Source organism: Enoplosus armatus, chromosome 18 (assembly GCF_043641665.1).
Source record: "Enoplosus armatus isolate fEnoArm2 chromosome 18, fEnoArm2.hap1, whole genome shotgun sequence".
NCBI lineage: Eukaryota > Metazoa > Chordata > Actinopteri > Centrarchiformes > Enoplosidae > Enoplosus > Enoplosus armatus.
This window is the reverse complement of record NC_092197.1, coordinates 9,213,140-9,235,191: the sequence shown is the minus strand read 5'-3', so window position 1 is coordinate 9,235,191 and position 22,052 is coordinate 9,213,140. Positions and strand designations below refer to the sequence as shown.

General features: G+C 39.1%; 1 protein-coding gene across 2 annotated transcripts in view; it reads left to right on the top strand.

The window, feature by feature from the left end:
• Positions 1–22,052, top strand: part of rgs3a (regulator of G protein signaling 3a) — a 138,644-nt gene that overhangs the window by 46,046 nt on the left and 70,546 nt on the right. For both annotated transcript variants that reach the window (XM_070924095.1, XM_070924096.1), the window contains 6 exons: positions 326–758; positions 2,880–2,919; positions 4,108–4,442; positions 6,268–6,345; positions 10,247–10,358; positions 14,307–14,350. In XM_070924095.1, coding sequence (XP_070780196.1) covers positions 326–758; positions 2,880–2,919; positions 4,108–4,442; positions 6,268–6,345; positions 10,247–10,358; positions 14,307–14,350 — 1,042 coding nt within the window. The remainder of the gene's footprint in view (positions 1–325; positions 759–2,879; positions 2,920–4,107; positions 4,443–6,267; positions 6,346–10,246; positions 10,359–14,306; positions 14,351–22,052) is intronic.

Here is a 22,052-nt window from a genome sequence, read left to right as displayed (position 1 = left end):
TGAGTCCAACACACCAGAGGATTATGAGCTGATTTTCACCAAAACCCTTTTCAAAGGCTCATTCAGGACTCAGGACTAGTGATTTAATGATTATCTGATAGACTGAGAGAGGTTGAGATTCCCTGTAGCCACTAAGAATTCCGTTTACTGTACAGTGAGATGAGGTGGGTATTGCTGTACGATCTGATGTTGTGATGTCAGGCCCCTGTTCTTTCCTCATTGAAAATACTTAATTAAAATTTCTGCAAATTTTCTACAAAGTGTCAGGGCTCCTTCTCAGCTACATGGGAAATGTTTTAAATTCAACTTTCTTTTCTCATTGTAGAAACAGCGCCAATGAGATCACAGTGGTGGTGTGGCGCACAGGCCCTTCAGCTAAGCCTAATTTCGAGGGCCTCATCCACCGGCCATCCTACAAGCCCTCCACGTCAAACTATGATGCCCCCTCACCCCCTACTCGCAGACGTGTAACAGATGTCGGCACCAGCAAAACCCCCCCAGCTGTGCCACCTCTCCCAGCCCACCACCGTGCCACTGCCACCCGCAGGCTGCTAGTCAATGGCTCTGAAGCTGGAAATAGCAGCGGCATAGGCGTAGGGACCCTGGGGTGGGGGGCCCAGGGAGGGTCGGCCGAGGAGCTGGATGGGAAACCGCGACACATCCACCACCCTCACACCGCCACACTGAAGGGTACCAGGGTGAAGGCATCCAATGGGGACAACTATATCATCCTGGCCCCCATCAATCCTGGAAGCCAGGTACCGCAAACTGGTGGTGGGCTGCATCTTCATCATCTTCTTCGTCCTCCCCATCCTCACCACGGTCATATGGTGGCTCATCCTAGATATGTCTCCTTACCTTACATCCCTGGTGCTGATAGATAGAAGGACTGTATACACAGCATGTCTGGGCCATTTGGGTTACTGCCGTCTCGCAGATTTGTGCTTTAAGACATGTTTTGAACACACTGCATACACTAAATACAGGCCAGTGTAATGTAGATAATAGACAGCACGAGGAGACAGTAAAATATAATATGTAGCTGTTAATAATATATTGTTTGCCTGTACTATGTGAAGCTTTGGCAGTATTTCTTTCATTACATTCTACCAACTAAGCACAGTTCATATTAGGAAAACAATGTATCTGACATTACAGATATCATATAGAATAGATACATCATCTGTGTGCCATGGATTATACATTAGTATAATGTAGTATTTGTAGAATGCAGTATTTTAAAAACAAATAGTTCTGGCATTTAAGAAAGAGAAGGAATTCAACAAAAATAGTTCTTTAATGCGTACTTTATGGAAATTCACGTATTCCAAGCCTGGTCCTTTGCACAATATGCAGTTTCAGTATAACATGCGTGTACATGCACAGTATGACATGTATATGACATTTTATACAGCATGTTTCTTATTTTTTCACCCAGTGACATCATGTATATGAGGTAAAAGCTTTGATCATAAAAACAAAATAAAGCAAAGTCATTGAATCAAAAAGAGTGAACTGAATTCCTCAGCTAACAGTACGATACTAACCCATTAACCACCTCAGGGTAACAAACATGTTGCACCAAAAGATTCACGATGTGTTTGAGACACTAAAACCCTGCAGCAGTTTATTGATATCAAGGTTCAGCCTACAGTGTCTAAATAGTTGCTCAATACATTTCTAACTAAACTAAATCCTTTTCTGTCATATGTAGAATTGAAGGTTAAGTTAAATTGTCTCATTTCCTTATCTCTTTCTCTGTGTCTGACTGATAGCAAGTCTGTCTGTAACTTGGAGCTGTGTGTGTGTGTGTGCGTGTTGCGTATGTGTGTCTCTGTGTGCCTCATGTGGTGTCCATCTTCATCTGTGAATGCTTTTCAGCTTGAGGTTCAGTTAGGGGACAGTGCATGGCAAAAGACAGTCCGACACATAAGGTGAGATTGATTTTAGAAGGAAGAACAGTGGATTCAGAGAAAGAAAAGAAAGAAAAGAGCGTAGAATGTTTTGGTTAGCCTCTGGAAGAAGATTAGAGGTACATGCCGACATAGGGAGCAAACATTCTCCCTTAAACAGCCACCACTTCTATCCCAAACAAAAAAGGAGTCAGGGATTTGGTGAGATTTTGTGGTGGCCATTGCAGGCTAAATATACCGAAAGCCCTGTGGAAATGGGTCATGTTGGTGACATGTCACACCGACACAATACTCTAGTTCACAAACAAAAAGCTCTGAAAGCCCACACTACAGAAAATATTTATCATGATGAGCTGGCGAAAAAGCTAATGCTTATGATTTTTCTTAATAATCTGTGACTCTCCAGCTCCTAGTTCACCTACTGTATTAAGCTGAACAACATGTAATGTGGTGGCAGCTTTCTATCTTTACTCCCTCGGTTGACTGTAATTTGTTATGACACGCAGAAACCATCACTGCCTCGCAGAGTCCAGCGCGATCGGAATGGGCTCAGCTGAGTCCCAGACACTAAATTCAATGTCATGCTAGAAATTACACATGATAATGTCCAGCTTGATCGCTAAACACAAACTCACGGCATAGCAGCACACAAAAAAGAATGCGAAGGACAAAAGTACAAACAAACAAACATTTTGATTGAGTAGCATACAGTGTATTCTCTAAAATGACAGTTCTCCTGTAATATAATAAGGAAATACGGTCCTATATCACATCATAGGAAGGTAGGATCATAATTGTATTCCAATATAGTATAAATTTAGCAATTAAAACAATTACATGTTGTATCTTATGTCATTATTTTAATTGGCTTTTATTCCATCCCAGACGTAGTTTAGATGTTAGTTTTCATTGTGCTGTAACGAGCCCACTTAATATTAATGTCATTTAATATTATTCTACTTTCAGATCTTGAGGCCTGTTTATCAAGACAACCAGGGAACATTAGGTAAGACATTATTGCGTTTTGTTAACAGCCACAGTTTGGGTATTTTGGCTGATAGCCTTTGCTTAAGTTGGCTTTGGTGCCTTTTAGTGTTTTGGATGTAGCCCAATGTTAATTTCATTTTTGACATCACATTTCAGGTTATTGTTATTTTAATGAATCTGATTAAATTCACTTGGCACCCTGAAATAGTCTCAAATTAAATTGGCCTTCGAAGTACAGTGAATGCAAAATACTTTTGATCCTGTTCTCCTAAATGACTCACTATGAACTTTTTATTTATTAGCGATCCTGAAGAAAAGAGCAGTCAATTATCACTAGTTTTATGCTTTGTGTGTTTTTCTCTGGAACCTGGATACAGTAATAGCTTAAAATATCAAATATGTATCCTCTGTCTTGTCCAGCACTATAAGCAAACAGAACAAAGGATTCTACTTTGATGACGCTGAAAACACCCATGTTTTTTTTTAGCCACACTTGTAGCTTAAAAGCAGCTGCAGCTATCCTGCAGTGAGGTCTCTGGCTTTTTCATGATGGGGCAGCAGTGGACCGGCTACAATCAAAGTATTAGTCAGTCATCTCGGCCACACAGGCAGCTGGTAAAGTTAACAGAATAAACAATAAGACAAGGGAATAAACTGTTCAGGTCAGGACCACCAAAGATTTTGCTCAATCAATTTTTATTTTAAAATAGTAGCAGGGATACCAGCTTTGATTAGTTGATTAATAGCCAGTTGCACTTCTGACTTCTGGAAGTTTAGCCCAAAATGTGATGGCTATATAGCTAATCTTGTGCAGATAGACCTCAATTACACCAAGCCCATGGAAGCCTGGAGAAATGTAAAGAAATAGTTAGACATTTTGGGAAATATGGCTTTTTGCAAAGAGATAGATGATAAACTTGCCACTTTCATATCTATATGCTAAATGTAAAGAGACAACCATCAGCTGGTTAGCTTAGCTTAGATAGACCTTGCAAAAGGGGGAAACAGTTTGTCGTTCTTACACTTTGGTTTTGTATGGATTAAACAAACAAGATATAACATCTTAATTAGTGAGCTATAGAGGCTAGGCCAGGCTAGTTGTTTTCCCCTGTTTGCAGTCTTTATGCTAAGCTATGCTAAACGTCTGGGTCCATGTAACCTGCTTTTTTACCCTCATCTGCGTCACCTTCCTCTTTTTGTTCCACAGCTGCCAGGTTATACCCCACACGGCAGGCCTCTGGTCCACAGCCCCAGGGTGGTGGTGGGGGTGCTTTTTCTGGAGGTGTGAGTGGTGGTGGTGGTGGTGGTGGTGGTGGCGGCGGTCTCTCCAGCCGTACTGGCTTCCTGCGTCGGTCTAACAACTCCAAGACCACAAAGATGGCGTCTACGTCCACTAATGCCGGTGTACCCAATTACCAACAGCAGAATGCCAACTTTGCCAATTACCAGAACTGTACCATTGTCCGCTCACACACTCCACATGCCAACTACGGATATGTCAAAGTGGCACCCAAGATCCTTATCTTCCCCATCTTTGTTCAGGTAAGCCAATTTGTGTGAATATGTGTTGTAATTGTGATTGTCAGTGGTTTTACAGTCAATTTTTGGACACCTTGATTTTCACAATGTTATTGTGATTCATTGTTCACTAGTGCACTACAGTATTTTCGTTCCACTCCTTCATCTTAAACTCTTTACCAAAATGCATGTCAATATGTTTTTAATCTTTGTTTTTTACACAGATTAAACAAAGGAGATATAGCGTGTTAATTAGTGAGCTTCAGAGGTGCCTTGTTACCTTTGGACAAAGCCAGGCTAGCTGTTTCCCCCTGTTTCCAGCTTTTATGCTAAGCTAACAGGCAGCTGGCTCTAGCTTCATATTAAACTGGCAGATATAAGAGTGGTATTGTGGCATTTTCTAATCTCAAGATGATTGGGTTACGCACACTGAAATATAAAAATAATATATAGTCAGTATGCACTAAAAATAGAGACAAACAGGACATGTAGAGAGCACGCGGGGGCATACTATAGCGGTTATGTGGTATGCATCAAAGACCACTTGGTCACCATGATGCTCTGAAGTGTTCAGTGGTCAAACAAGGAAATCCATTTATAACGGTGCAAAAGGTAGTATTATTCTAGATATGATGGTTTTCCCCTGCTCATTTGGGTCAAAAGGAAACTGACATTTGAGGTTTGCAGTATTGAAATACGTTGACTTTTTCGTCTGAGCATTTCATATTTTGCAAGTCGTGAAGGCTCATTTTAGATATGCAGATGTTTGTTGCCTTTGGGCATGTCTGTGGAGAGAGACAGGATATTATGGAGAGATAGAGGTTGTTAAAGTCAGTGTTACAAACTGATCAACCAGGATGGTTATTTTCCTGACTTATCTTTTAGATACAACACAAGAAAATGAGAACTGTATTGATCAAATTAAAGGGCTTATTTTGTTTTGTATTAATGTTCTGTATGATCCATCCAGCTTTAGTTAGTTTAGCTGTGTAATAAAAAGGTTTTATTACATATATATTCTTTATAGTATGATAATTGGAAAGACTGTTTGTATTTGTCTAAAGGAGGAATAATCCAAATTAGGAAGCAGAGGCAAGTTATGTTTAGTCATGTATCATATGTACATGCCCTATATACAGTTGTTATACTGAATACCTTGCAAGAAATATGGTTTAAACGATTGTGAGATAACGCAGTTGTTATATGATATTTACAACTACTGCAACATTTAAAGTACTGCACTGCATGGTCATTTCAGAATGCAGGGACTATAGTGGTACTTCCTGTTAACTGATATAGAAATGTGCAAACCCTGACCTTACTTCACACAGTATGCAAATGTAACACATACACACATATTGAATTGGCCCTCTGTCACACCCTGGACTTATGAGGAAGTCCCCTCCACCCACGTTGCCATACTAGTTCATTTGAGGTGTCAGTGTCTTGTCATACGCAGACCATACATACCACCTCACAGTCGCAGCTCACTTTCTGTCTTCGTAGAATCAGTTTCAGTCGTGGTTCACACAGTAAAGACAAGGCTTGCTGTTAGCTGATTAGAGGATCGTTTGGATTTGGGAGCCAAAATGGATTTGGTACTATAACCTCATGTTTTTATTTTACTAATCTACAACATAGGCAATATTGTATTCTTGATTTTTATCTTAAGAAAGGCTTAACATATGTTCATGATTTCGACAGTTAGGCTAAGAGTAATACAGGCAATATGTTCTTATGGTCAATGATAAATATCTGATTAAAGACATCAGTTATCAATGAATGAACCTCAAAATGATGTCCCAAATCGTTGTGTCCTAATCTCTCTGTGTAATATGTTGTTGTTCAGCCTCTTGACCTGTGCAGCCGAGCTCTCATCATATCCGAGGAGATGATACTACATGAGAGCAAGCACCACTCTCTCAAGGTAAGTGGTTTCTGGTGTTAGTACGTGTGCATGTCTTTGTTGATGCGTGTGATGTGAAACACATGAATGCAATACATTTCTGTGTGTATGTTCGCTACGTGTTGACTTTGTAGCTCTATACTTCAGTTTACTATTCTGCACAGGAATTTCGGTTGTTGTTGACCAGGAAACATCCAAAACTTTTAATTTGATTGATGCAGAAAGATTGAGGCCCTCTCCTCTACCCTCCTCTTAAGATTGCAGGAGACAAAACAGACTAGCGGCAAACATTTTGTTGGTTTGTCACAACCAGTTATGTTTTGTTTATTCTGCCAAACTCAAAGTGACGGTCTATTACCCCAATGCGCATCTTAAGTCAAAATGTATGTGTGTTTTGGAGTTATGGATGTATATAGAAAATGCAGACCAAGAAGGCAGCAACAACCTGAGAGGAGAAATGGGAGAGATGCCTGAACATCACTGAAGAATTTGTAACTACTTTGAACTATCAGGCCCACATCAGTTGAGGAAAATGAATAATTGAGAAAGGAGGAGAGTGCCAAAGATCTGACTGACAGAGAAATTCTGTTTTAAGCATCAAAGCATCAAAGGAAGCTTATATATTAATGATCCTTTCACAATATGTTAAGCTTGCCTTACAATACTATTCTGCATTATAAAGATATCTTATACAGTATATTGTTCTAGTAAAAAGTGGACAATATGTAATACGTTTGTATCAAAAGCAAAGATACTTATTCTTTCTGAAGTTAGAAATATTGATTTATGTTCTGTAACAAGTGCTTTAATGTTGTAGGTGTCAGACACTCTATGTACTATCAGGGCATTAAAAGAAATAGATGTTGGTTTTAACATTTGCTGGTTTTAACATGTAAAACATTGTTCTGCAAAGAAAGTACTGAACACCAGAACCAGGTCTGATAATGTAATCTTACCTATAATATCTTAGATGATGTCTGTTATCCAAGTTCACGTAGAAAAGCTGACTGTAGTTCAAGTTAATATTAGGTACTGTTAGCCACATTTATCGGTATTTACTTGGCAAATATTTGCATTACCTTGATAAACGTCCACGTGCATTTTCCCTAAAAGAAAAACTTGTGACGCAGGTCAAGTTTTTAGGTTTTGGCAGAAGAATGAATCGCAACCAAAAGATCTACGTCACAGATACAACGGCCTGCAAAAACTTGACTTTTTCAGAAGAAACGTGAATAAAGTCTATGTGCATTTTGAAAGAATTCAAGAAATAAGCTCTTGCTGCAGTTCTTTAATTTGGCCTGTCGGATAATCTTTGCTGTGCGGTGCAGTGAAGTGCAGTGACTGCTGGCATGGAAGGTAATTCTGGCCTCTCTCTGGGGTCAGTCATAAAACAAATATTTAACAGCCAGTGTTTGTCAGAAGGGAGTTTCTCTCCACTGGGCCACTTTATACAGGCTGTTTTTAATGATCCGTCAGTGTTGTTCCAGCTTTGACTCTTTACTCACCAGAGTTTTGTAAGTCTGCCTGGGAGGCAAACAAATAAAAAACTGTATTGTTCACACAAACACGTACCGCTTTCATGATAATATCTGAACACAAATAATGAGCACAGCATTGCACACATTTGATTTTGTCAAATGTGACTTTTGGACAAAACTGAATTATAGTGGTAGTAATAGTAATAGTTAAAACTGACGTTTGGATGGAACAGATTTAAGTGGATTCAATCATATGATTACTTAATAAAGAAAAAAAATGTCCTGAAATATAGCTATTGATATTAACATCTAACATAACAATTTAGAGTTAATTATTTGATTTTTAGTTATCAAGTAATTAAATCAGGTTAAACATGTAAAGCTTGCTAATTATAGGCCTACTTTCAACAGACATATAGTCATAAAGCATGCATTGGTGCTTTAAGAGTCTGCTGTAACACCTTTTCTTAATACATCTTTTGCAAACTTATGATAATGACTTTAATCTCTTAGCTGCCTTTGTTTTAAAAATAATTGTTCTATATTATATATGAAACCAATGTGATAACAAAATACAGTGCAAGTCGTTCATTAAAGTAATTAGAGAATACATATACACTTCAATACATAATATTATATTGTGTCTTGTCAGATGTAAAACAAGACCAAGTTGCCTTGCATGTATCACATGACCCTGATGACTGAAAGGTTATGAGACATTTTTTAGCATTTAATAGTCTTAATTAGACAAATTAACAAGCTTAGTGTTTATTTTAGGATGGACATAAAATTGTTGCTGAAATGCTTAAAGAGAGAGAGAATCACTGAGAGGCAGAGTGGGAATTTGTGCAACCTTTTGTGCTCATTGAAACAGTATGTATTTGTATGCGTATGCATGTAAACTGTGTGTGTGCTTCTCTATATGAAACAGTTTGCTTTGTCCTTGTTCTTTACTCATACTTACATCCTCTTCCACCCACTCAAACCTACACACAAACGCACTCACACACGGACACACACACACACACACACACACACACACACACACACACACTATAACCACATACTGGCTACATTTGAAATACCCTCGCTATCTCACCCTTCAGAGGAAGCCACCAAAGCAAAAGCATTGTCTTGAAACAGTGCCCATCTACATGAATTACACTGTATGTCTGTGATGTTGCATGAAAGCACAAACCCACATAAGCAACTTTCATGTATACTTCTAGTCTCTTTTTTCTTTTTTCACTTCATTCTCCATGATTTGTTCCTCTCTTCATTAATTTTCAATTTTAATGCTTCACTGGCTTGACTTTTCTCATGTAACCACTGCAGAAGTGTAACGCCAGTCATAGGCTGTCATGACATGTTGCAAAACTCTCGGTCAATCCCCCAAAGTAACAATCTGAAGTTTGTGTGTCAGGAATTTGAGAGTGTGCATGTAATTAGGTTTAGGCAGCAATACTGCACACATTAACAGAAACTCCTCACATCAAGCCATATTTCCACATGAGCAGTAAATATTCAATTATTTTTCTTACACTACGACGAGGATACTTGGGGGTACAGCGAATGAGAAGTGTTGGAAAATACAGTATCACCAAGGCCACAAAAGCACATTAAATGAGAGTTTTATTATATAACAGCCAGCTATTGTAACATAATGAATTGTCAGCCAAAAAGTATTGGACCTACTAAGAAGCAAAGTCAGTTTGGTATGCTATAATTGAGCAGCTTTATCCCAAGTAATTACAGTATAATGGTCTGGATGTGCTGTTTTACAGTAATATTAAAAAGCCATTGAATGCCTTGAGCAATTAAAATGGCAGACATGTGTAATACATTTCTTTTTCTGCAGACACTGGGCCACGTTAGACACATGCCTATAAATCTGACCTAATTATAAACTTACACTGATACTAGAATATGAATGTTTATGACTTAATAGTACAAACACTGAAACTAAGGAGAAACTAAGGGGTCTTATTAATTCCAAGTTTGAATTGAAGATAATGATAATAGATACAGGCAGATATTAAGTGCATTATTTAATTTGTTTTTTTTTACTAGCGGATGAAAGAATACAAAAGATACATTTATAAATAAGTCAGTATACTTTAAAGCACAGGCTAAAAAGCAAGACGTGGGCAGATGTATATGTATGACCGTAATTGTGTGAGTGTGAACGGCGTTTCCTGTGTTAGGACACGAAGTGGGCGGTGAAAGCTTTTAGAGTGAGACTTGTTGAGTTGTTACATCTCACTGCATTGCAGATGTTTGTCTGTGAGGTGTGATTACTTTAAGGTGAGACAATGTGAGACTGAAGTCTGAAATCAAATTCAGTCTCTCTCTCCCTTCTTGACTCGTTCTAAACCTCACCACCTCCTCCCTGTCATCTTTTTTTTTAAACTTCCTTCTCCATCTCTGCCCCTCCAAATTTTTAGGTTACAGTGTTTGTCTACAGTGACCTGATGCTGGTGACAAGAGAAGATGAGCCAGGAAGGTGTAACGTCCTTCAGAGTCCCCTGCACCTCCGACAGCTGAGGCTCCAGGACGGTATGTATGCATTATCACACCTGTCAGCAAACTGTGTGTATATGTCAGACAGGCAGGATTCATCATTTGCTTTGTAACTTTGCAGACATGAGGGCACTTGAGTCATCCCTGTAATCAAAAGGTCACAGATTTAATTTAATCCGGGGCAAGAATAACTTCTTCTGCTGAATTTCTAAAGATAATTCATTCTTAATCACCCTCAATCAAAGAAGCCGTTAATTCTGAGATGTCAGAGATGTTGAGGTGATCATCAACAAGTGTGGTGTGTTTGTCATTCAGCACAACAGAGAGGTCAAAATTTGAGAGTAAATTCATGTTACGTAAATCCAAATAGAACAATTGGCGAAAATTGCAATATGTATACATATCTCCAAACAAATGTGTTTGTGTGGAAATTTAACACTTAAATACAAAAATTGCACAAGAAGAAATAAACATACAGTACTATGATTACAATGATATTTCCAGTTGAGCTTAACCACAGGATATTTAGGAAAAGGCTGCCCAAGTTCCTGTTGCTTTGTCTTTTTATTTCACCTTGGTGTAAACAACCATCTCCCCCTGCAATACGGAGAGAATAGTCTGGCCATCAGCGCTGTGCAGAGCCTGGGCAAGTCAAATAAATAGGGCTCATTGTAAATATCTGTGTTTAGAGTGGTGGGCGGAGACGGGGGCAAGGTTTGGAGTCATGCTTGGGACAGCGTCAGGGGAGAGGTGGTACACTTGGACCCATAATTCTGAAAATTGATAAGTGCATGGGTAAGAAACAGTAATAAGTGACTCTCCACCAGCTGACTTTCATATTGGGTGTCAGGTCAGTTGATTGTTATGCTGAGAAGGATATAAACCAGAAAACAAGTGCCATATCGTCCAAAATGTGCCAAAAGCTCAGTGGCAATAAATAGGATTTAACAGCAGGGCAGTATCGTCAGGATTATGGGATTGGTTTAGCAGGATAACAGGTGTTAAAAGGATGTTGTTGAGAGGAAATTGTCTTCTCTTTCCGAGAATAATGACTTTTTAATTGCAGCATAGTGTTCAGAGCGTAAGGGGAGACAACTGTGGCTCAGAGATCACTGATTGGAAATGAAGGTATTCACTCAGTGCAAATGAATGCCATTTTGAGTGATTAATAGGTTTGATTAATAGGGCATTGAGGTGCTGACCTGCCTGTTTTCATGGTTTGTTGTTTTGTTGCTGCTTCAGTTCTTAATTCTTTTTCCATCCGAGATTCGTTCATTTCAGCTAACATTCAGTAAAATAATGTTACTGAAATGTAAGATGCTGCTTATTAGTGCAACCGGTCAAGCAGATAAATTGACTTCTGTCAAAGGGAGAGCACAAAGGGAGAGCACAATTTCTGAATTCATAATACAGCGCCCTGATACAGGGTGGCCTGAGCTCCTCTGCCCTCCCCACAGACACTGCTGGTCTCCTCTGGGCCTCTTCTGACCTCCACCCTTCACCCAAACAATTGGAGATCACCAGGGAGGGGATTCAGTGGGGTTTGCGTGTCTGTGTGTGTGTTTCATGAGAGGACACACACACAGACACACATCTCCGCCCTGCTGCCTGTCATTGTTATTTCGCTTCGGCAGCGTCACTCAGGAAAGAGGCGCCGGGGGATTGTGTTTGTTTCAGCAAGGGTGTGTTTGACGCGTGTGTGTGTGTGTGTGTGTGTGTGTGTGTGTGTGTGTGTGTGTGTGTGTGTGTGTGTGTGTGTGTGTGCATGTAATGACACAGAACAAGTTCAATACAGGGGCTTTCCTGTGTTCCTGTCACCCTGATACTAGGCTGAGGAGCGTGGGAAACATTGAGAGTGATATTAACCACACATAAAACCAAAATGACTGTGTGTCAATCCAAACATTATCGTTGTGCTAAACAAAGTAAGAAGACTCCATACATGACCTTATCAAGCCTTTTGACATCTCCTGCACCATCGTTAAAGGAAAAATAACTTAACAGTTAAAACTGTGATGCAAAATGTGAAATTTTGGAGAGATCAATCAATTAACTACAGTGCAAGAAGCAAAAGATGCTTTTTCTTTCTTTTTTGGTATTGTCCTTCAGTGGGATAGGATACACCTGTGACATACGAGTTGGTTAATGCTATCAGGTATTCTTATTTCAATATTTCAATGTGTCTTTTCAATAGTATAGAAAGAGTTTTGATAATTTTCTTGGGCCTATAGAGAATAGTACCATTCTTTAATTTAAACTAAAAACATGGACATGAAAATATGTGAGTCACCAGGTTTTCATATTACTTCATCAACAAGCTCCTCAAGCGCTGCTAGTTTTTGAAAACAGAAAGATATCCAACAGTGACCTCTGCTGTTGGTTATAAGAAACACATTTTTTTTTTTAATTGGTGAAATGCAGCACTTTACATGGGCCCTGCTGTTCCTACATCACACACTGACCACGGCCTCGCCTGCACCCAACATCCTTAAGGTGGCGTTGGTCTCCTCTCTGTTCAACACTGTGGGCTGCATTTGTTTACAGACCTCATGGAGACATTCATAAAATGCAGCAACAGGAAACAGTTAAAGAGCTGCCTGTGGACTTCCTCTGCAGTGGGAGGCTGCTGTCTGCTATCAATATTCAGGGTGAGGAAGTAGAGGATGGATTCATACACGGTCCTGGAGCATAATAACACATACAAGAAAGAAAAAAGCAGACTGTTCTTCCTGAAGAGGTCCTTCAGTGTGTGCAAGAGATGACCACAGGTGTTTTCTCCATGTGTTTTTGTCAGTTTACTCTTCTTTGCTATGCTGAAGAGCCAAAGAGAAGGCTGGCGAAGCTTACAGGCTCAAGTCTGGCCAAGAAGGGTAGCTCTGTTGTGGGACTGAGTCTGGAGAGACTGGATTTAGTAATCACTGGAAGGATGAGGGTCATGATCTCAAGGTCCCCTCTGGACATGTTTATAAATACTCTGCTTTGAATGATAATTTGTTATTATCGACTAACACATTATGGTTAAATTGGTCGTTGTGCTTTGCCCAACAACCTCAATGACGAATGATGCATTCATTGAATATTATCAAAGGCCCTGAAAACACTTTTTCTCATTCAGCTTCTTACTGTGAGTGATGGGGTCCCTCATGAAATCATACATTTCTGCCAAAGTTAGAACAATTTTGATTATTTCCCATGAAAGTGTATTTCTGATTTTGTCTTCTCATTGAATCACAATTTAATGACATTTGGCGGGGTGTTTGGTCGCTGTCAATCAAGTCTGATCAAACCAAACTTTATTTTAAACTTTTCTTTATGAATATTTAATATAATAAAGAAATACTTAAGCCAAGTTTCCAGTGCACCATTTTGCACTAACTAATGCACTGAAAAAAGTGAGTTTCATGGACATAGATAGATAGATAGATAGATGCCCTTCTATACCAATGTAAGATAGAAGGAAGGATGGGGAAATGGAGGTATGTAAGTTTGAATGGATGATCCCTGTCTTTCTTGAACATATTTAATCATTTTGAATCTCAGCCCAGGGTCTAGCTGCTCCTCAGTGTGACATTAGACAGGATTGCCAGTCAGTCTGAATGTTGGTTGTGTGCCTTATTTGAAATAAAACAGTAAACATCACCACAACATATATAGATTGTGTGGGTGTGTGTTTGTCAGGAGGGGCGGGGGGTCACTCGATTAAAACCCTTTATCTTGACTCCAGACCCACAGGCCTGTCTCACAGAGCACTACTTTAGTGAATTATGGGTGGATGTCTATAAGACTGACCGAAAGTAAAAGCCTTGCATCAGTAAAAGTATTTTGGCAAAGTCATAATCAGATTAAAGATGCTGCTTTATGTACAAGAAGGAAGGAAGGGATTGAATGACGATGAAATAGAGGAGAGACGGTTGGGTCGTTGGCAGGAAGGAGAAAGATGAAACAAAGAAAGAATTAAAATGAATGTTTTTCTTTGTTTTACAGATTATGCTGAAGAACTGAGATTCTACCTTATTCACATGACCGAGGTAAGACAAAAGGAGTGTGTGTTTGTGTGTGTGTGTTTGAAGGAAAAAGAAGGAGAGAAAGAGGGAAAAGGAAGGTCTAATGCGAACATCTTATTTCGTCTGTGAGCCGGAGGGGCAATTGACTCTGGTGGAAATCACATTACAGGGAGGACACAAGGATTAGCAGAAAGCTCTAATGAAAATGTCTTTTCTCTGTTTGTCTTTCTCAGAACTGACTCCATCTCAGACCTGTCTCTGTCACACACACAACATGCATTTGTTTTGTTATATTTATGTACGTTTATTACAACAGGAAATGCTGATACACACACTGTACAAGAGTTTTGACCTAACAAGGGACCTAGTTGCACCATCAAGCTATTTATTTGTCTTAAAACAGTTGGTTTGGTGGTTAATCTTATATTTTGGCCAAAAAGTATTTTATATATTCAGATATAAGATAGACCCCATTATAAATAAGTCTACATGTTCACACAAGTAAAACACTGAACTATGTGGCCCAGATTTAGTAGTATTGAGTATAAGAAAATATAAATGTGTTCAAATATGATGCATATTTATTGATATTGTGATTTGTTTTGTTGTTTAGACAATCATAGTTATTATTAAAAGTAATCACCCTTGCTTACATCTGCTGTAACACCTCTCAGGCTGTCGTTTTAAGATGAAAGAGGAGGATGTAATTATTAATATTTCATTGCTGCGTTCATCAATTATTGAACACTGGTTAGCTGAAATGGCACTTTAAAGGCTAATATTTTCCATTGTTCCAGCAGTATAAAAATACATGACCACAACAGAATTGTTGTGGTATCAATCCTAATTCTCTCTTTCTTTATTTTGGGACTGAAAATGTCTTACTTTAGCGCAGCTTTTAAAATCACTCAAAATACCAGTTGGATTCCACATCACCATCCTACCTCCCAGTAGTCCTTATACTGTTTAGATGGTAGTTTTCAGATAAAAATGTAAAATAAGTTGCAGTCAAAGAGAGCAAGAGGGAGGAGGCAGAAAGCATAAAGACGGGCTGATGGGAAGCAGGCAGAAAAAAGGAGGATGTGATAGTTATCTAACATACTCTCTGATAGGATTTGATCGTTTTGGATGTTTTCCAGTCTTGAAATGTTCTCTTGTCCTGGCAGCTCTGCTGAAGTTAATGAGCTTGTTTGCAGGTGGTGGTAGCCGGTCGTCCTTTCCCCATCTCCTCAGCCCCTCCCTTTCCACTGCTGCTCTCCATGGCCATGTGATTGCATTTTTTTTTTAAACTTGGGAAGTGTGCAGAGAGGGAATGAATCTACAGGTTTCATCACCCTTTTAATGTAGCCATACATTATGTTTTCATCACTTGTACTCATTACTTTCTTCCACCTTCTTATGTCCTCTCTCTTCTTCATTTTGCACACATCTCTCAAGCTGTTGTTTGTCAGAATCAGAATCAGAATCAGAAATACTTTATTGATCCCCGGGGGGAAATTATACAGTACCGGTGCTCCCATTCCAGAGTAGAAAAATAGCATAATTTAGAACTAAAGGTATGTACAAAATATAAAAATAAGAAATAGAAATAAAAAATATACACATTTACAGTATTTAAGTGAAGTGAGGTAAAAAAAAAATAAAGATAAAATATATATATACAGTAACAATGTATATATATGTATGGATGTGTTGCACTGTAGTGTATAACTATATATGTATTGCACTATACATGTGATACTTGTATCCTACTGCAACAGCCGCCACACTGTCTCCGGAGCCATTTCACCCCAATCTTATCATGTTAATGTGTAGAAGACACAACATGTCAGAGTATAAAAGTTGCTAACATTAGCATGCTGAAATATTAGCCAAGTAGATCCATGGTTCATGTACTAGCAAGGATGTGTAGCTGGGTGGCACCATGATGAAGGGTAGGGTTGTGGTTCAATAGCATTTTATTTAGTTCACAATCCAGAATTGAACCCACTTGTAGAATGTGAATCCTTTTGAATCCCATACCAAATATAATTAGGTTTAGTTTTCAATATCTTAAGATCTGTATTTTGTTGAAACACAAATGTGTGGAGTGGTAGCATGGTTAATGTTCACAACCTGTAGCCACAACATGAAAAGGACACGAGAAAGAGAGAACACAAACCCGACAACAGCTACATTTAATTTTGGCATGTCATTAATTTAGTCACTGAACTGATTAATTAGCGACAGCTGATATGACCTACCACTGGCAATGTTTGTGATTTTAACTGGCGAAAGCGACAGTGTGTGCCATGTAAAAATGAGAAGCCGCTACCTGAATGTCTTGTACTTTGCACATTGCTAATAAGAGAGGAGAGATAACAGATTTAGTTAATAACTGGTGCGACCAAATCATATTTCACATTCACTAATTTTCACTCTCATATGGAGTGAAATGCTCGAAGTGTTGAGCCCAGCTGGTTATCATTAATTAGCAACATGCTGCAACACTAGCCGGCTGAAGTGGAGTTAAGTAAAGAAAGCATTGGATTTTAATCTGCTTTATTTTAGCTGATCCATTAAAATATGTCTGGATCAGCCTCGATGTTGATCCTCAGGATTGGCTCGGACCATCCTTAATTTTGGACAAGACAAATGCCAGTCTATAGCCTTCTTAGTACTTGACCAAGAAAGCTGTGAAAATGAACTGTACAACTCACAACTCAAAACACATATCTTGTGAATCTATGGAACTCTTGCCTGAACAAACTGATCAAGACAACCTTTCTTTTTTGTCTTTTTGAAACCATTTTATGAAACTGGAGCTTTTCAACATTCCTCAAACTCACTTAAACTGAAGATTAAATGTCTCAGAAGTGTTTTATAATGTAAGCTGAAGAGACTGGATAGCTAAAGGGGCTATTTTCCCTTTTTGTGACTCGTCTGCAATTTGTTGCGGCTGCAAATGTCTGCTCATATGGACAATCTTTTCACTGAGCAAATATATAAACCCCAACCCTCCTGCCGCAGACACACACACACACTCACACATATCGTCTCACTATTTTTTGCTTTGAAATGTGCTGCATAACCTCATTAGCAGCTTATGAATCTTTTAAAGGGCCTTCTTTCATAAATTCCAGACAGAATGTGAGGGGCCTGATATCTGTCCCACAGGCTGGAAAAAAGGAAGGAAAAGGCTTCAATATTATTCAGTCTAACCAATTAGGCAACATATATAAATAGAAACTCTTACGTAAGACGGCATGGGAGAGAAAGAGGGAGTTTGAGTGAGTTAAAGGCGGATTTTGGATTTTATACAGCACATTGAAAAGGTCTGCTAGAATGGTTGTATGAGCTCCTGGGTTGTGCAGTAGCTTTTATTATGTTATTGTATTTCTCCATTCTCCAATGTTGCACTGTTTCTTACTGACTTGTGTATATATTATGTAATTATTATTTCTGTTTTCTCTGGGCAGCAGTACTTTGTTCCTTGTAGCTTAAAAAATATCATATAAATACCATATATGAACAAATCACACTCATAGTAGTAGGGACCATTGACAGTGTGACACCTTAGGCTTGAAAAGAACTATTGATTCTGTAGCAAAACAGTCAGCAGAGGCAGCCAAAAGTGCAGTAAATATGACAGAAGACAGAGAAACAGCAAAGAGATTGTGTATGTGTGTGCGTGTTTGTTTCCAGTTAAGATTTACTTGGCTCAGCCTCCTCCCTCTCTCGTTACTCCGTCCGTCCTGTCAAATGCACACACACACACACACACACACACACACACACACACACACACACACACACACAAATGTGCAGTCATCTATTATAGTTGATACACCTGTCAGCAGTTCATTTCATACCTCAGGGAGCAAACAGCAGCCACAATGAAACACAGCATACAGTCCTATCTCTCACAGGTGCTGTAAGAGATACGGTAAAAAAGGTACTTTTAGATCTATAATATCATTCATTGGTCATAAACTAATTTCTTTTATGCTATAAGGTATACAAATGTGCTGGTAAATGATCAAATAGTCAATGAAGGAGCTCTCTTCTCTTCTCTTCTCTTCTCTTCTCTCTGTAATTCAGGTACACTCAAAGTTAGCATGAGCAGCTGCTAAACTACTGTAGTACTCATTTATCTCTAAGTGATGTGATGAGTCTTTACTGAGTGGTTGACCTGCTGGTCCTACTGTTAGGGAACCCTGATGTGTGACGTGTGAGGAACATGTGAGGCGGATGGAGAGAGGGATGAAAGAGAAGGAGAGAGGAAAAGATTTTCAAAAGAGACTGGTAGAGAACCTCTACAGAGGTCTTCAATAGCTCGACTATTGAGCTCTGCTGATCAGAGAAGATGAAGACATGTTTGAAGTGCTTCAATGACCCTGACCCTCACTGCTGCTGCTGCTGCTGCTGCTGCTGCGTTGTGTGTGTGTTTGTTTGTGTTTACTCAAATTGGAGATGTGTGTTATGTGATAGACTCTAATTTAATTGCTCTCTCTGGCCTGTCTATGCAGAGGTCACTCACATGCACACACACACACACACACACACACACACACACACACACACACACACAAACAGAGAATGAGAGAGCAATAGAGGACACCGTCTTATTGCTCACTGCATGCTTGTAGTTAAACATTGCATTTGCCTGCACGACATATATCCCCCTTTCTTATAATACAATTCAATTCAATTTATCTTTGGTGTGATCCCTTTTTTGCTTTTCTGTGTGAACATATGTTGTTATAAGTGGCCTGTGTCACAGAAAATGCTGGACATGCCTAAAAGTAAATAGTACACTGTATTTATATCATATTTATACTTCTATAAATAACTTAACATGTGCTGGTTTACTAAACACAAAAAAGAAAAGCATAGGAAAGCCACACTTGCACGTACACACACACATCCACACAAAACATATACTTTGCAGAATGTAAAAAAATACATTAACACATTCACAAATGCAGACACAAACAGAAATCCATGTAGACCAAAATTGGAAATTTGCACTGATTTTTCAAGAGACCACACAGCAACATATGTGGCTCTTACGTATCACAAAATACTGCTTTTCCCAATGGACTCCCTCATCAGGCAACAGACACTAGATCTCCTCATCGAAGGGAAGCGTTTTATCTCCTACACCTTCAAATGCAAAGACAACATGAGTCTCTCAAAATCATGTCTCGTCCATGTCAGTTTATTCAGGATTTTCTGCTGTCCACTGTGTTAACCGTTCATTTTGAAGGAGGCATCCATTTTTGAAAATGTCTCTTCTTCTTCATTTATGTAAAAAAACGTTCTCCTCCTTTCTCCTGAAGTTGTGAGCAATTATACAATTTCAGTCTTCTCCTCCTCTTAAGTTCTCCGTTTCTGACACCGTCACAGTCCGCTCTCCTCCTTCAGCCTACTCCTGCCCTTCTCCTCCATCACTGGAGGTCATCCTATTTTAGCAGCTTGCTCAAAACGGAACTGATCTAACCCAGATTTAAGGAAAGTGTATGTGTGTGTGCGGTTGTGTAGGGGGGTTGGGGGCTGGGTGCAATTGTGTCTCTGGAAAGTAAAGTGTGTGTCGTGTGTAAGTGTGTCAGTGACGCAGGAAGATAGGAAGCAAGAAAGCGTTGTGTAGGTAAACGAAAAACACAGAGAGACAAGGAGAGACACTGTACGAGATTATTGACCAGCGGAGTGCATCAGGGTCATCACAGAGTCATCATGGGCAACTTGGCCGACCGAGTCGGGCCTAAGAAGAGGTTCACCAGGGAGGCGAGCTCTCTTCAGAAGCACCTGCTATCCGACTCAGGAGATGTAAGTGCTACTGATTGATGGTTCCGGTCAGGGTAAATTCAAAGGTTTAGGGAAGGAGATTTGTATTGTTCTCACTGTGTCGCTCAACTGCTTGAAACAGGAAGAACAGAAATCATAGTGCCATTTTATGTAAGAGCAGTAGCTGAGTCTGATAGAAAAAAAACTTTACAAGTACAGGAAAAATGTAAGTTATTAAAAAGAACGTTATGGTTGTTTAATGTGAATCTGTCTGACTTAAATGTAACTTGAGTCTCGAGTGAGTTATATGCATAATCATTTGCCTGAAGTTTAACAATTAGCTTAATATACGTCAGACGTAATAGATTTAAAGGTTATATGTGATTACAGTAAGTGTTTGTTTACGCTCAAGTAGAACAGCCATATGACTTTGATGGTGCTGTAATTTTTCACTTAGCTATATGGTGACCATGATGACAGTTATATCATATCTTGTGTTATACGGTGCTGTTCCTGGTGTTATACTGTACCAAAAGTTGCTGTATATGCTTCTGGTAATGGTTGCTGAGAATTCCATTAAGTGCACGGTCCCTCATTCACCACTATTTCCCATAAATTGCCATTGTATCCATTAGTATCTGGTTGGCACAATGCAGTCGTCCCTAATGACCATGAAATCATGAATAATCTCCACTTACCAAAGCACAGCAGTAACAATGACTAAAACTACTCGCCTCCTAACGTTGTCATGCATTTATATTACGTATCAGATTTGTACTTCTTCATCCAGTCAGTTTTTACTAACGATTTCACTCTTGAGCCATGCATGCAAATCGTATTTCATATGGAGTTTGCAGTTATTGGTTTTGAAATATGAATTATCTTTTGCATACTTGAAACAGCATAGAGAATGTGGTGACTGAGAAGAGATGAGAGGCACCAAAATGCAGAGCGATATTGCCAAACTAGGTGAAATCACAGTGTGATGGCTTGCGTGTAGGCCGTGATCAGGCTAACAAAGCACAGTGTTGTGCATACAAATAGTCTTTTTTTGCTTTTTTTTTTGCAAGAGGTCTGTACAGTAAAAGGTCAGAGTGTTCTTTTTGTGACATTTTGATTTGATTACTTCAAGTGAAGACTTGCTGTTGATGCTTTTTCCAGGACTAAGAAAACATCTTAAACAAATCTTTAACGATATACATACTGTGTATAGGTGCTTGTTTGCTATAGGTGTATACATATACTGAACAGTATGCCTTTTTTTCACATCTCTGCAATGCAGTTTCTCTGTGCTTTCAGGCACATCATTGACTGCTTGACATACAGGCTTGCAGTCTGAAGGCAGAGTGTGAATGATATGCACCCAGGGGCTCTTGTCAGCAAAATACCTACTTTATGGTTGCCATTCATAACATGACCTGGGCTGGACCAGCCTCTCAGGGGTCTGATTGAACCAAGATGTACCCTCTTCATTCAAGTTGAGCCACAACTTAAAGTGTACTTTGCTTTTTCTCTGATTTAATATGCTAACACATATTGGCAGGGCTGCAGTGACAGTGGCTATACATCTAAATATGCTCACTTAAAGACCTCCATCTTAGTGATATGATTGCATAGAGATCTACGACCACCAACAACTTACCCAGCAACATTAGTTTCAGTGATGACAGTATACTGAGCTGTACTAAACTGCTTCCATTAGGTGCAGGGCAAAAGGTGATCAGCAATACTTATTATTTATTTATTTATGGGAAAGTGTGCAGAAGTAATTTCCAAATTAATAATTGATCTTTCATTTTCATGGGTATGTACGTACTAACAGTATTTAACAGTGATTCAACAAGAAAAGCTTTTCACAACAATTATCAAATTCACGGCCATTAAATTCATATAATGATCTCTGATGTATTTATCGGACACATGAAAATCACAAATTGAATGTACAAAAAAAACTGCTTTG